The sequence below is a fragment of the Dipodomys spectabilis genome, unplaced genomic scaffold (genome assembly GCF_019054845.1).
Source record: "Dipodomys spectabilis isolate Male_0828 unplaced genomic scaffold, ASM1905484v1 ptg000158l, whole genome shotgun sequence".
NCBI classification, from domain to species: Eukaryota; Metazoa; Chordata; class Mammalia; order Rodentia; family Heteromyidae; genus Dipodomys; species Dipodomys spectabilis.
Window position 1 is genome coordinate 3,131,471 of NW_024870835.1, and position 12,982 is coordinate 3,144,452.

The 12,982-nt window shown below is 34.5% G+C and overlaps 1 protein-coding gene across 3 annotated transcripts in view; it reads right to left on the bottom strand.

The window, feature by feature from the left end:
- Focad (focadhesin) overlaps positions 1–12,982 on the bottom strand; it is a 264,104-nt gene that overhangs the window by 231,250 nt on the left and 19,872 nt on the right. For 2 of the 3 annotated variants that reach the window (XM_042692885.1, XM_042692886.1), the window contains 2 exons: positions 6,140–6,235; positions 3,550–3,624 (listed from right to left, as the gene is read on the bottom strand). In XM_042692885.1, the coding sequence (XP_042548819.1) occupies positions 3,550–3,624; positions 6,140–6,196 (132 nt within the window). In that variant the 5' untranslated portion in view covers positions 6,197–6,235. Of the gene's footprint in view, positions 1–3,549; positions 3,625–6,139; positions 6,236–12,982 lie in introns of those variants that run through there. The other variant, XM_042692887.1, reaches the window with a different exon arrangement.

Below are 12,982 nucleotides of genomic sequence, written 5' to 3' on the forward strand. Positions count from 1 at the left end.
AAATAGGAAAAGAAGAAGTAAAATTCTCCTTCTTTGCAGATGACATGATCCTCTATCTAGAGAATCCCATAGACTCCACTACCATGTTACTTGAACTTATCCAAAACTTTGGCAAAGTAGCAGGGTATAAAATCAATCCACAAAAATCAGTAGCTTTTCTCTATGTCAACAATGAGAAAAGAGAGACTGAAATTAGGAAAGCAACTCCAACTGCAATATCCTCAACAAAAATAAAATACCTAGGAAGCAACTTATGAAAACTTCAAAAATCTGAAAAAGGAAATTAAAGCAGACATCAGGAAGTAGAATAACTTCCCATGTTCCTGTATTGGGAGGATTAACATTGTGAAAATGGCAATATTGCCAAAGGCTATATACAAGTTCAATGCAATACCCATCAATATCCCAAATTCTTTCTTTAATGAAATAGAAGTAGCAATCTAAAACTTCATATGGAACAACAAAAGACCCCATATAGCAAAAAACAATCCTTAGCAGGAAGAACAATGCTGGAGGAATTTCAATACCAAACCTCAAACTTTATTACAAAGCCATAGTACTCAAAACGGCTTGGTACTGGCACAAGAACAGGCCTGAGGCCAATGGAGTAGATTCAAAGACTCAGAAATGAACCCACTGACCTAAGGCCACCTAATCTTTGACAATGGAGCCAAAAAAATAAGATGGAAAAAAGATAGCCTCTTCCATAAATGGTGCTGGCAGAATTGGCTAAACATGTATAAAAAACTAAAGTTAGATCCCTATATATCACCCTGCACCAGAACCAACTCCAAATGGATCAAAGACCTTGAGGTAAAAGCAGATACCTTGAAAATATTACAAGAAGAAATAGGAGAAGCACTAGGGCTCCTTGCACAGGTTGAAACTTTCTTAATAAAGATCTAGGAACACAAGAAATCAAAGAAAGGCTAGATAAATGGCATTGCATTAAACTGCAGAGTTTCTGCACGGCAAAAGATATAGCTAGCAAATATATCAAAACCCTACAGACACAGACTAAGAGAAGTTCTTTACCATCCATACAACAGACAAGGGTCTCATACCTAAAATATACCAACAGCTCAAGAAATTAATTTCCCCCAAAACAAGCCTCAAAAAAAAACAACCACCCATTAAAAAGTAGGCTAAAGACCTTAAGAGAGATCTCTCTGAAGAGGAAATACAAAAGGCCAAGAGACACATGAAGAATTGCTCAACATCTCTGCCTATAAAAGAAATGTAAATCAAAACAACATTGAGATTCCACCTTACACCTGTTAGAATGTCCATAATCAAGAAATCTAATAACAACAGACGCTGGTGGTGATGTGACCAAAGGGGAATGCTACTTCTCTGTTGGTGGAAGTGTGAACTTGTTCAGCTACTTTGGAAAGCAGTGGAGGTTCCTCAAAACATGAAGCTCCCCTATGACCCAGCAATCCCACTTCTGGGAATCTACCCAAATGACCACAAACAAGGCCACACTAAAGTCACCAGTACAAAGATGTTCATCACAGCATTATTTACCAAAGCCAAGATATGGAACCAACCCAAATAACCCTCGGTAGATGAATGGATCAAGAAAATGAGGTACATATACACAATGGAATTCTATGCTTCCATCAGAAAGAATAGCACTGCCCCATTCATAAGGAAATGGAAAGACTTGGAAAAAAACTATATTACGTGAAGTAAGCCAGACCCAGAGAAAAGCAGGTTGCATGATCTCCCTCATTTGTAAGAATATGTATATGTATATAGAGAATATGAATATGTGTATGATATTCTTTTTTTAATAGAAAAGGTGATGAGCTATGATATTCTTAACAGGGGATCTCAATAACCCAAGTGCTTAGTTCAAAGGACTATATATAATGAAGCATATTAACATGAACTCCAAATTATGGAAACAAGAAGTTCTCATTAGACCCTGTATATAGTTTGTTCTTTTTTCTCTATTGTTTTTATTCTTTCTTCATTTCTCTTAGTTTTTTGTACCTCCTGTTTCACATAATAGACAATGCAATATCTGATAGGGAAAGGGAATCATAGAAACAGCAGAACAACAGATGAACCAAGCAACATTGATACTCACTGGACACTATATTGGAAATGAACATTACAACTTGGGCGGGGAGGGGGTAAGTGGGAGATAAAGAGGGATGGGGTAATAATGATTAAAAGCAAATGTACTTATTGCCTTACCTATGTAACTGTAACCCCCAGCTTATCATCTTTTCAATTAAAAAATAATAAAAAGAACATATAAGGAAGCTAGTTTTCCGTTCCTTTGAGACAATTTATTAAAGAAATACATAAAATTTGGGGGAAAACTTAAGATCTTCAGCTTCTAAGAAAAATGAAACTGACAACATATTGTGCCCCTTTTCCTCCGTAGTTGGCTGAGCAGTCATAGCATTCCAGTATTAAGAGAATAAACAAGGAAGGAAATGTTTATATTCAATTATCTCTTTTAGTCTGAGAAACATTATATTCACCTATATGGACAACATTAAATGCCATTACTCTATTAGTTAGTCAGAAAAACAAAATAAATGAATAAGTATTGCCTCAGGTAATAACATGGAAGGATATTTATTAGTGAAGAGGAAACATTTAGTTACAGGGATTTGACAGTTAGTAAATCCTGGCAATTTAAGTAAAACTACTAGTCTTCTCAAAGTACATAAAGTGATTATCACCAAGATAAGGATCAAGGTTCTCAGAAAACCTAATTTATATGACTGCATAAAACATCAGCTAAATAGCCAATTAGTGGAACATGCTACTACACTTACTTCCACATGTCAGCAGAAGTTGCAAAGAAATATATCTTACAATGGCTAATGTGTGAAGAAAGAGATCAATTGATTTCTGTTGTTAAAAAAAAAATCTTATTTTCATCACCCATGTTCTCTATAGAGTACACAAGAAAAGAACACCTCTGTTAAGCAGTTTCCCAACCAACTTGTCAAATATACAATTATGATCAACAAAGCCTAAGTGGTATGCCTCAGAATCTAAGGTATTGTTTCATCTCCTGGCACTCATCTACCTACCCTGTGATAAGAATGAGAAGGTTCCTCTAGCTCTGTCAATGTGTGAACTTTTCAACTTAGAATTAACCTTTGGAGCATGACCTAAAACATGTGAAATCTTCTTTACCCAAACAGAGTGGCTCTGTTCATTCTCTCTATTTACTAAAAGAACTCCCCCCCACCCCCCAGGTAATTCTGTCAACTTTCTCTAAAACATGTCTTCGTTCATTCCACATATTAGTTTTCCTTTACAATCATGACAATGCCCTCTCTCGCCCCCTCCATATGTCACTCCTAGAGTATATTGTAATAAAATTTAAAATTTAAAAGAATACTAGAGAATAGAGCATGTAAACCACACCCCACCCAAAAAAAAAAAAGACAACTAAAATCTTACTGTACAAAATTATTTCTACAGTCACCTGAGCTATGAGGGAAACATACATGTGTTTATGTGATCCAGCTGGTAGCAATACTTAAAGAGAAAGAAATCACAAATTTAAACACAGACCTGGTTTGTAGATTGGTGGATCTTTCCTGAAAAGCCATTTTCTTTTAAGACTGCAGCAATAAGATGACCAACAGCCTGGAAAACAAACAAAACATAATGAACACATTCTTTCATACATTCTTTCCAAAGAGTGCTTTTGATGAAACTAATACCAACATTAGCTAATGTGAATAATCAATGGTAATCAATTGGTAATTAATAAAATTCCCACTCAGTGGGAATTAGGCACTCAATACATATATCTTCTTCAGAACAACCTCCAAAGAACGTGTTTTTATCCCAGATTACTAATGAGCAACTACAGCTTATAGATATTAAGAAAATTACCAATTTTCATTCAAATTACTTCCACTTCATATTAAAAGATAATTTGTTGGTTTATTCTCTTAAATCATGAGACAAATGAGACACCCCACAGTCTTAAAGATGCTTTTTGTATGTACATAAAATCCATCATGTTTCATCATGCATGTTAACAAAGATGGAGAAAATAATCATCCCCTATATGTATGGCTATAGCCCACACATACCTGAACCAACACATCAACCCTTACCACTGCTGTTCTTCTTCCTCTATTCTGCTTTATCTATTATCATTTTTCATAGGTTTCGGCCATTTCATAAGTTTTCCTGTCTCATAAATCTCTAAAATTTTCCCATACTGCTTTACCCAGAGTCCAAAATTAAGTTCAAGAGCCTTACAGAGGTGCTAGGTACATGAATGCATAAACATAGGACCTCCTAGCACCTGAGTTTCATGGCTATATTTCTTTAGTACTACTAATAGAAAAAAAGGCTGACAACAATTACAGCCATTCTTTTTGTATGACTGGGGACATCTGCACTAATACAACTGCCCATCCTACACTTGAGACCAAGTATGACACAGCTGAAACAGCTGATAGTCTTCAAAATCTATAGGAAAGCTCAAATAACTCAGTGTATGTGCTCTGTGTGTGTGTGTGTGTGTGTATGTGTGTGTGTGTGTAAGTTTTAGATACTAGAACTAATAAAAGGCCTCAGTATTTTGGGTCTCAGTTTTGCACAAGTTTTCACAGGAATAGTAACTTCAGTTAAATTTATTGTCTCTTACTTCCTAGCAAAAAGATGCTAACAAAAACTGAGGATTGCTGAACAATTCGAGCTCCTATTGCACAAAATATACCATTGAAAGCAATCAACTTCAAGATGTAGCATTATTTTATGTGACTACTAAGAAAGAAAAAAGGCTGTCAATTAACCTATGATATATAATCCATCTGATAACTTACAGTCTTGATTTTACATTAATAAAAGAGCTCTTTTAGTTAATGAGTTCTTTTAGACTCATTTAGAAATTCATGGCCAACCTCACAAATATGCAGGCAATACCAACTGTATCTCAACTGCTGCCATTAATTAATAGATGCAATTTAACTTCAAGGATGTTAAAATGAAAAAAAAAAAAGTATGCGAACCAAAGAAACATTATACTAAAATTAAGAAATGGATACAAAAGAACAATCAGAAGTATTTGATTTACAGAAGGCTGAGCACAACTACAGGATCTTAAGAAAGCCAACAGTAAATGCAACAGGGATCAAAACAAGCTACAGTTCATATTTAGGAAGAACTAAAAGGAAATAAGCTTAATGTTATATATCTCCCCACCTTCAGCAAGGCTCAATTCCTCTCATTTATTTTCAGTTCATCCACTAACAAATTAGATATCAAATTTATTTGAAAAACAAAACATTAGAATATATCAGCCTACATTGCTCCTTTAATTTAAATAGACATTTTACATTAAACAATAGAAAAATATTTTTCACTTAAGAGTAACACATATAGGCATTTCCTTTTAATCTTTGCTAAAAGATTGGTGTTATTTTCTCCAAGCACAGAAGAATAAAAATCATGGGCAATATGCTCCAAGACTTCATCATCTTCTTTATAGGAAAGACTTGTGCTGCAGAGAACAAGCTATGACTCACCAACCCAGTCAGGTGGAAGGGAATCTTGCATAAGGAGTGTTATTCTCCTCATGGAAGGGTTCCCCACCATCCAGCTAAGTCACAGCAGGCATCTCCAAAGCTAACTGGTGAAATTATCCAACATGCTGTCAGTGGTAAAGTCTTCAGGCAGATTTTTACTGGTTTCTCAGCTTTATTCACAGATGTTATTATGGTACCTTGTTAACCAGAATGCTTCTACTTAACTCTTGTCTTAATTATTAAAAAGGTCTCTAAATCAAATTACCATAAGCTTAAAAGGTAGATCAGACTTTATTAATATGGGTATTTAAATTATTAAGTTATTATTATAAAAATCCATTATTCTCAATAGTTGTAGAAGGATAGAATATATCCTTAAGGTATTAATCCCTCCTACTCTGTGGATGCATATAAGCATTTACCTCTATTCCCAATAATTAATGATAGGTACAAAACACACACATATATATTCAGAAATCTTATACTTAATTAACATTTTATTATTTCAGGGAAAAAAAGTATGATACAAGTAGAAGCTGAGCTTAACTAAAAATAAGTCTCTATGTTCAGAATGTAGAAAACATTATTAAGAAGCAAAAATAAAAAAATAAAATTACCTGTGACTGAATAAGAGAATTTGGAAAGTCAAACCTTTTCTTGATATCATCTGACATTTTTGCTTCTCTTACATGTGTATCTGTAGCTTCTGTAGCCTAAACAAAAAGAATACTTATTAGCATTCCAGTTGATCTGAATGAGTCTTCAAATAAAATTCATTTCAAAGACAATACAATTAAGCTATTGGGCATTTCAGTGTAATCCTTCATACAGTCACCATTAGTAACCACTTCTGCACTCAAATATAATTGATACAGAAACTATAAATGCCCAAGAGCTCTTATTTTTTCCCATGAGTTAAACCTGAAACCAACGAGTTCGCATGCTATAGAACCTAAATACTACTACTACTACTACTGCTGCTGCTAATAATAATAATAATATAAATTGAACCACACATTTGAGCTAGAAATTAACCTTTAGATTAGATCAAAACTTAGATGGGAGAAAATGTCAAACTGTCATACAACTGTTTAAACTATGTCTCCATTTTGACACAAGCTTTCATTTAAACACTAATCCAATGATAAGTATAACACCTAGGTGAGCTTTTTCCAGGAAGCATATAAATGACCTAGAAACTCACACATCCAAACAAACATGCTTGTCTCATGACCTAGAAACTCACATATCAGAACAAACTGCTTGTCTTCTAAAAGAAAAGCAAGCAATTAGCACCAGTTTTTTAGTATTTACACCACACCCTTTCTCTTTTTTTGTTTTAAGTCTGAGACCAGGATTCAATAGTACCTGCCACTTTCACTCATTGGCTAGCACTCCACCAACTGAACCACACCTCCAACTCCTACACCACAGCTTTCATTCTTACTATGCCCTAAAAATAAAATGCAAAAGATGAATAATATGGATTTCCTAAGGAACTCAATTTCCATCATGAAGCACTGAACCTATCAAGTTGCATTATTCTAAAAAAAAGTTGTTTTAGATTGCCTATGTATTACAATATAATTTTAAAATAGAACTTATGTCAATACAATACACCACTAGGTAAAGCATTATAGTTTGATGTGGTTTGAATATGTCTCCAAGGGTCTGTGTGTTGCAATTTAATCCCCTTTGTGAGCTGTCCAAAGAGTAGAAGCTCAAAGTAAAGTTTTTAGAGATAGGGCCTTTGAAAAGTATCTAGGATAAGTTCAACAGATTGGAACCCTCTGAATGAATGGTTTTATAAGTATTGGGAGAAAGACCAGAAACACACAGAGCCATCATTCCCTGTCTTCTGTCATGTAATCCTAAATTCCTCAGTTCTGCCTGCAAGAAAGCCATGACCAGATGGAGGCCCTCAACCTCAAGAACTGTGATTTAAATTTCTTTTCTTTTTTTCAAATATTTTTATTATTTAAGTTGTTTTACAAGGGAGTTGTCATTCAACAAAGCCATTTAAGAACATAATGCCTTGATCCATGTCACCCCTTTCAGCAATCTCAGCCAGCTCTCCCAACCTACTCCTTCCCTCACTTCTGTTAAATTTTGTAGGATATAAATTGAATTTTTGACTCAAGTATTTTATTTCAGTGACACAAGCTGACTGATACACTTGTTTATATCATTTTTAAAAAGTTGACCAAAAAAATGCCTTTTTACTGTCCAAAAAGGAAGCATGTTGTATTGGACCTGCAGAATCTTTCTATTTTTAATCCCTTTTTTCTGAAGTTAAATCCCTAATGTTAGGGCAATTTCTCCAAAAACAATTTAAGATTACAAACTATTCCCTTATGTAAATCTACTCATTAGCTTAAAAAGCTAGAATTTCTTCAACATTCCAATTTTGTCACACACAACTTTCTTGAGATTTCTTATTTGATTTCCACCGTATTCTGTAATGTAATTTCTTACAGTGTATCATTACAAATCCCAGAAAGACAGATCACTATGAGGGAAGAAAAGAATTCTGTGGGAGCCAGGCACCAATGGCTCATACCCGTAATCCTAGCTACTCAGGAAGCTGAGATCTGAGGATCACGGTTCGAAACCAGCCTGGTCAATAAAGTCCATGAGATTCTTATCTCCAATTTACCACCAGAAAATCAGAAGTGGTGATGTGGCTCAAAGTGGGAGATCACTAACTAGCCTTAAGTGACAATGCTCAGGGACAGCACCCAGGCCCTGAGTTCAAGTCTCACAGCTGACCAAAAAAAAACCTGTGGGGGACAATATTTGTAACTTAAAGATTCATTCATTATTTAAGAAGTACTACTTCTTAAGTGCCTGTGGTATACCTAGGCCCTGTTCTATATAGTAAATCATCTTTGCACTCAAGACTTGCAGATTAGTAAAAAAAGACAAAAATAATTTTTAAATACATCAATGTCACATATTAGAAGGCGGTAAATGCTGAGGGAAAAAAATGTTTTTAAATGAAGCAGAATACGAAGAATGAAAAGTATGGAAAGATATACTTTCTGTCTTTTTTTACTTTTTAAATATATAATTTTATTGTTATTATTAAAGTATTATATAGAGGGGCCATACATACTTTTAAATTATCCCATTAAAATTTTTTAAAAAGTTCTATTATAAAGATATATTTTCTGTCTTAAATAAGGTGGACAGGGTTGGTCAGAATATAAACATATTTAAAGGAAAAAAAAATAGCCTGACTCATCTAACATATCTAGGAGAAGAGTATCACAGAAACAGGAAACAGGTAAGCAAAAGCCTTAATTAAGCTAAGAAATTATTCGACATCTGTTGTAAGGAGAATGAAGAGATGAGCACAAGATACAATGAAGATGAAAGTGTATGGTAAATCAAGTCAAGAGTCAGTGAGAAGCTAGATCATAAAAAGCTTTGTAAACCACAGGAACTGATAGACTTATCGTGAATGAAATGAGAATTTGCTGCAGATATTTACTCCATGGAGACAAGGAGTGATCAGAAAGCTAGGCATGGTAGCACACACCTGTAATCCTAGCACTCAGGGAGCTGAGATAGAAGGATCACAAATTCAAGGCCAGCTTAGGCTACATAGCAAGATGTTCTCAAAACAAAGCAACAACCCAGAAGAAAAGCCGTTTGGTTCTAGATATACTTGAAAGGGAGAACCTACATATATTCAATGACAGAACAGAGATGTTAAGGATAACTCCAAGATTTTAACCAGTGCAACTTTTATTTCTAATCTCAATTCCTTTAGGTATTTTACATAGTAAACAAAATAAGCTCTATATTACTTCTAACATGGCATATTTATGCCTAAATGATGAAGGAAGCTGCCATCAACTGAGATGGAAAAAGATTTGTGGAAGAAGACTAGACATAATACTTTGGATAGTTAAGTTTGAGATGCTAATAGATATTCAAGAGAGAGTATCAGGTAGAAAGTTGAGGAGATTAATCTAAAATTGGAGAGGCTTAGTTGGAGATATTAATAATGGTATAAATCATTAAAGAACTTGAAAAGGACCTAAAGCAAAATGTATATTTAACATTGTTTAACTCACAGTTTACCAAATTTATCTGGTCATGCAATCATGGAAATGCTTGAGAACCATCTATACAATCAATCCTTCCCAGGATACACATCTGGAAAAATTGTTTTATAGACATCTCCTAGTCCTCTGTCCATTCTGCTTTCTGAGTTTTACTTCCATGGAGGTACTGCCAGGCTCTCAGCCTTGTGCTCTTCTTCCCTCCATAAACTTTCCTTCTACTATCAGTTTCATTTAGTCCAGTTCTCCAAACACTTCCACACTTTCTCTTATGAAGTTCTAAACCACCAGACATGGTCAAAAACAAACACATTATTTCCTCTGATAAAACTGTTCACAATTCAATCCATCTTTTCTCTGTTCTCTTGCAATAATTTCCTTCACATCATTCGCTAAGCCCAGTCAGCTACAAAATCTGCTGCATCTTTTCCCTCTTTTCTCTAGCTAGCCTCATCATCTTCATTCTTCATGCCAGAATTACTCCAGTAACTGCTTAGTCCTGGGGCTCTCCATGCTTGAGTTCATACAGGGTTTTCTGATTAATGGTCCTGAATTGCTATTTCCACCAGCACATCATTTCCTTGTGACGAATTCATAGTGGGTTTTCAATTGCCTGTCAGATTAAATGTAAATTGTGATGCCCAGCTTCCAAGCTCATTCAACTTCATTTTGCTGCTATAATTCCAACCTAGCTAAAACAGTTTACAAAATGGTCTTGCATACTGAAAATCTGCTCTTTCCTAGAGGGTTTATTTGTAAATTTCTCTCCCACATAGAATGTCCTTATTTCTATTTTCCCACTATTTAAATACCAAATTCCTTACATACAACATTTATTAAGCTTTTCTCAACTAGCTACATCTACCAGTAATCACCTTGCTTTGCTATTAGTGCCTTTGGTCTGACTCATATTAGCATGGGAATATTAACATAAGAATTAGAAATCTTTTTCTGTAAAGAACCAGACAACAACTATTTAAATATGCTATTGTAGCCCAAAAGCAGCAATAGGCAATATATATGGATTATAGTTGTGTTTCAATAAAATTCTACTTATAAAAACAAGTGTCAGATGGGCCATAGTTTGCTAACTTTGGTACACATAATAACTTTTTTTTTTTTTTTTTTGCCAATCCTAGGGCTTGACTCAGGGCTTGGGCACTGTTCTTTCTTTTGTTCAAGGCTAGCACTCTACCACTTCAGCCACAGCACCACTTCCGGCCTTTTCATGTGGTACAGAGGAATTGAACCCAGGGCTTCATGCATGCTAGGCAAGCACTCTATTACTAAACTACATTCCCAGCCCCATAATAACAAATTTTAAATGAATTTATAACATTTCTTGACATAATAGCTACAGTTAACATCCAAGTTCTAGCCCAATGCTTCTGAGAAGTCAGGGTAAATACATAAAGTAAGTTATATGCCTCTTTTGTTATTTAAAAATAGAAAAATACCCTTTATCAATAAAAACAAAGGTTTCATGCCCTTAAACTGAGAGAGAACCCGTGCTTTAACATCGAAATACAGAATGATCTCACACGTAATATTCTCAATGACCTAAGCAAAAGGAAGTTTTGTATTACTTAGTTTTTAAGCAAACCCTAGATAAAGCCATAGGTATAATGTAATATGTAATTCAGCAAGAGTTACAGCCAATGAGGTCCAAAGTGCAATACTTTCTGATGATCTAATCTAACCAAGAGAAGATAGGCTTTAGAGTATCCAGAAAGGCAACTGCCTATGTGCCATAGAATAGATTCACTCAAATGTCAACAGTGATAGAAGAAAATGTGAGTGGTCCTTCCTGATCCAGGCCCAAGATGCTGGAATTCATACATGGCGTTGAGGATCAGATGAGCTAATAGCTAATGAGTTACACTAACAGCTTATTTTAGCAGAGCTGAGACATTAAAAAGATGATATTAAAAAGGTGACTTCACAAAATGGGCTACTATGATCTGAGTGCTGCTTTCATCAAAATAACCTAAGTATAAATGTCAAATACCTCATCTTACAAAAGACAGCCCTAATTTCAGTGTGATATTTTATAGAGAATTAATACATTTTTAAAATCTATAGTAACTTTATCTTTCATAACAAATGACTATTAAAGGATTCTTAAAACCACTACCAAAGCTGCAATATGACTTGCTATCATTCTCAATTTGCTATTCTTAGGCTAGAAATTGCATGTGACTTTCATCTGCTGGAGACTTTTACTTCAAGGTTAATCACAACTATTTGGCCTTTCAAGGTATAAAAACACCACATTCTTTGAGGGAATAAAAAAAAATACACAGGCTTGCTTTATCATTTAATGTGAAGTATATCCTACTTTATTTTTAATCTCAACTTCCAATGGACATTTTATACATTAAAGGGAAACAAATTATATATTATCATGGTATCCTTACTAAAAGGAAATCAGTCTTAATAAATCACATATTACAAAAGGGTGTTTCATTTTAAAAGATTTATTTCCAACCCAACATTATGCCTTTTTTTTGTCCACCTATACCTAAATCAAAAAAGAGAATTTTTAATGAGGTCTTTAAACTCCCCATGAATCAGTTATTATAAGCAATTATCATATTATCTGCCAAGGTGTTTCAGTAACAGAAGAATACTTCTAAGAAAATAAATCCATCAACTGCACTCAAGAAACTTGAATATAGATAAAGCATTTTGAGCTTTCAACCCTTCCTCATTTTTCATCGGATATGAAAATATACACCACATGTCATATAAAAGTACCAAAATCACATTAAGTACATAAAAGCATTTAATGTCAAACTCCAGATTAAGAGCATTATCTGACAAACGGGAAAAAACATCTATCTAATTATACTCACAAGTACTGTGGAAACCTGGCACAAAGGAATAACTGACCATAGTTCAGGGATATAGGGTCAAATGGGTTTGAAGGTTTTAGAAAGACACTTGAATTTGAGCACTCTTGACTACCAAATTACCATATAGGAAGGTAATAGCAGCAGTCTAGGTAGAAGTTAAGACTATCTAGAATATTTTTTAATTTTTTTTCTTGCTAGTATGAGGGCTTGAATTCAGGGCCTAGGCATTGCCCCTGAGCTCTTTTGTTCAAGATGAGCATTCTACCACTTGTGCCACAGATCTACTCCTAGCTTTTTTTGATTAACTGGAGATAAGAGTCTCACAGACTTCTCCTGCCTGGGCTGGCTCAGATCTCAGCCTCCTGTGTAGCTAATACTACAGATGTGAGCCACTAGTGCCCAGCTAGAATATATTCTAAAAGATAGTGCACATTAAAAAAAAGTCTCTAGATTAAATATATATATATATATATATATATATATCATTCACATTAATTGGACCCTGTTTTAAACACATAAAGTCTTTCATTGTAAA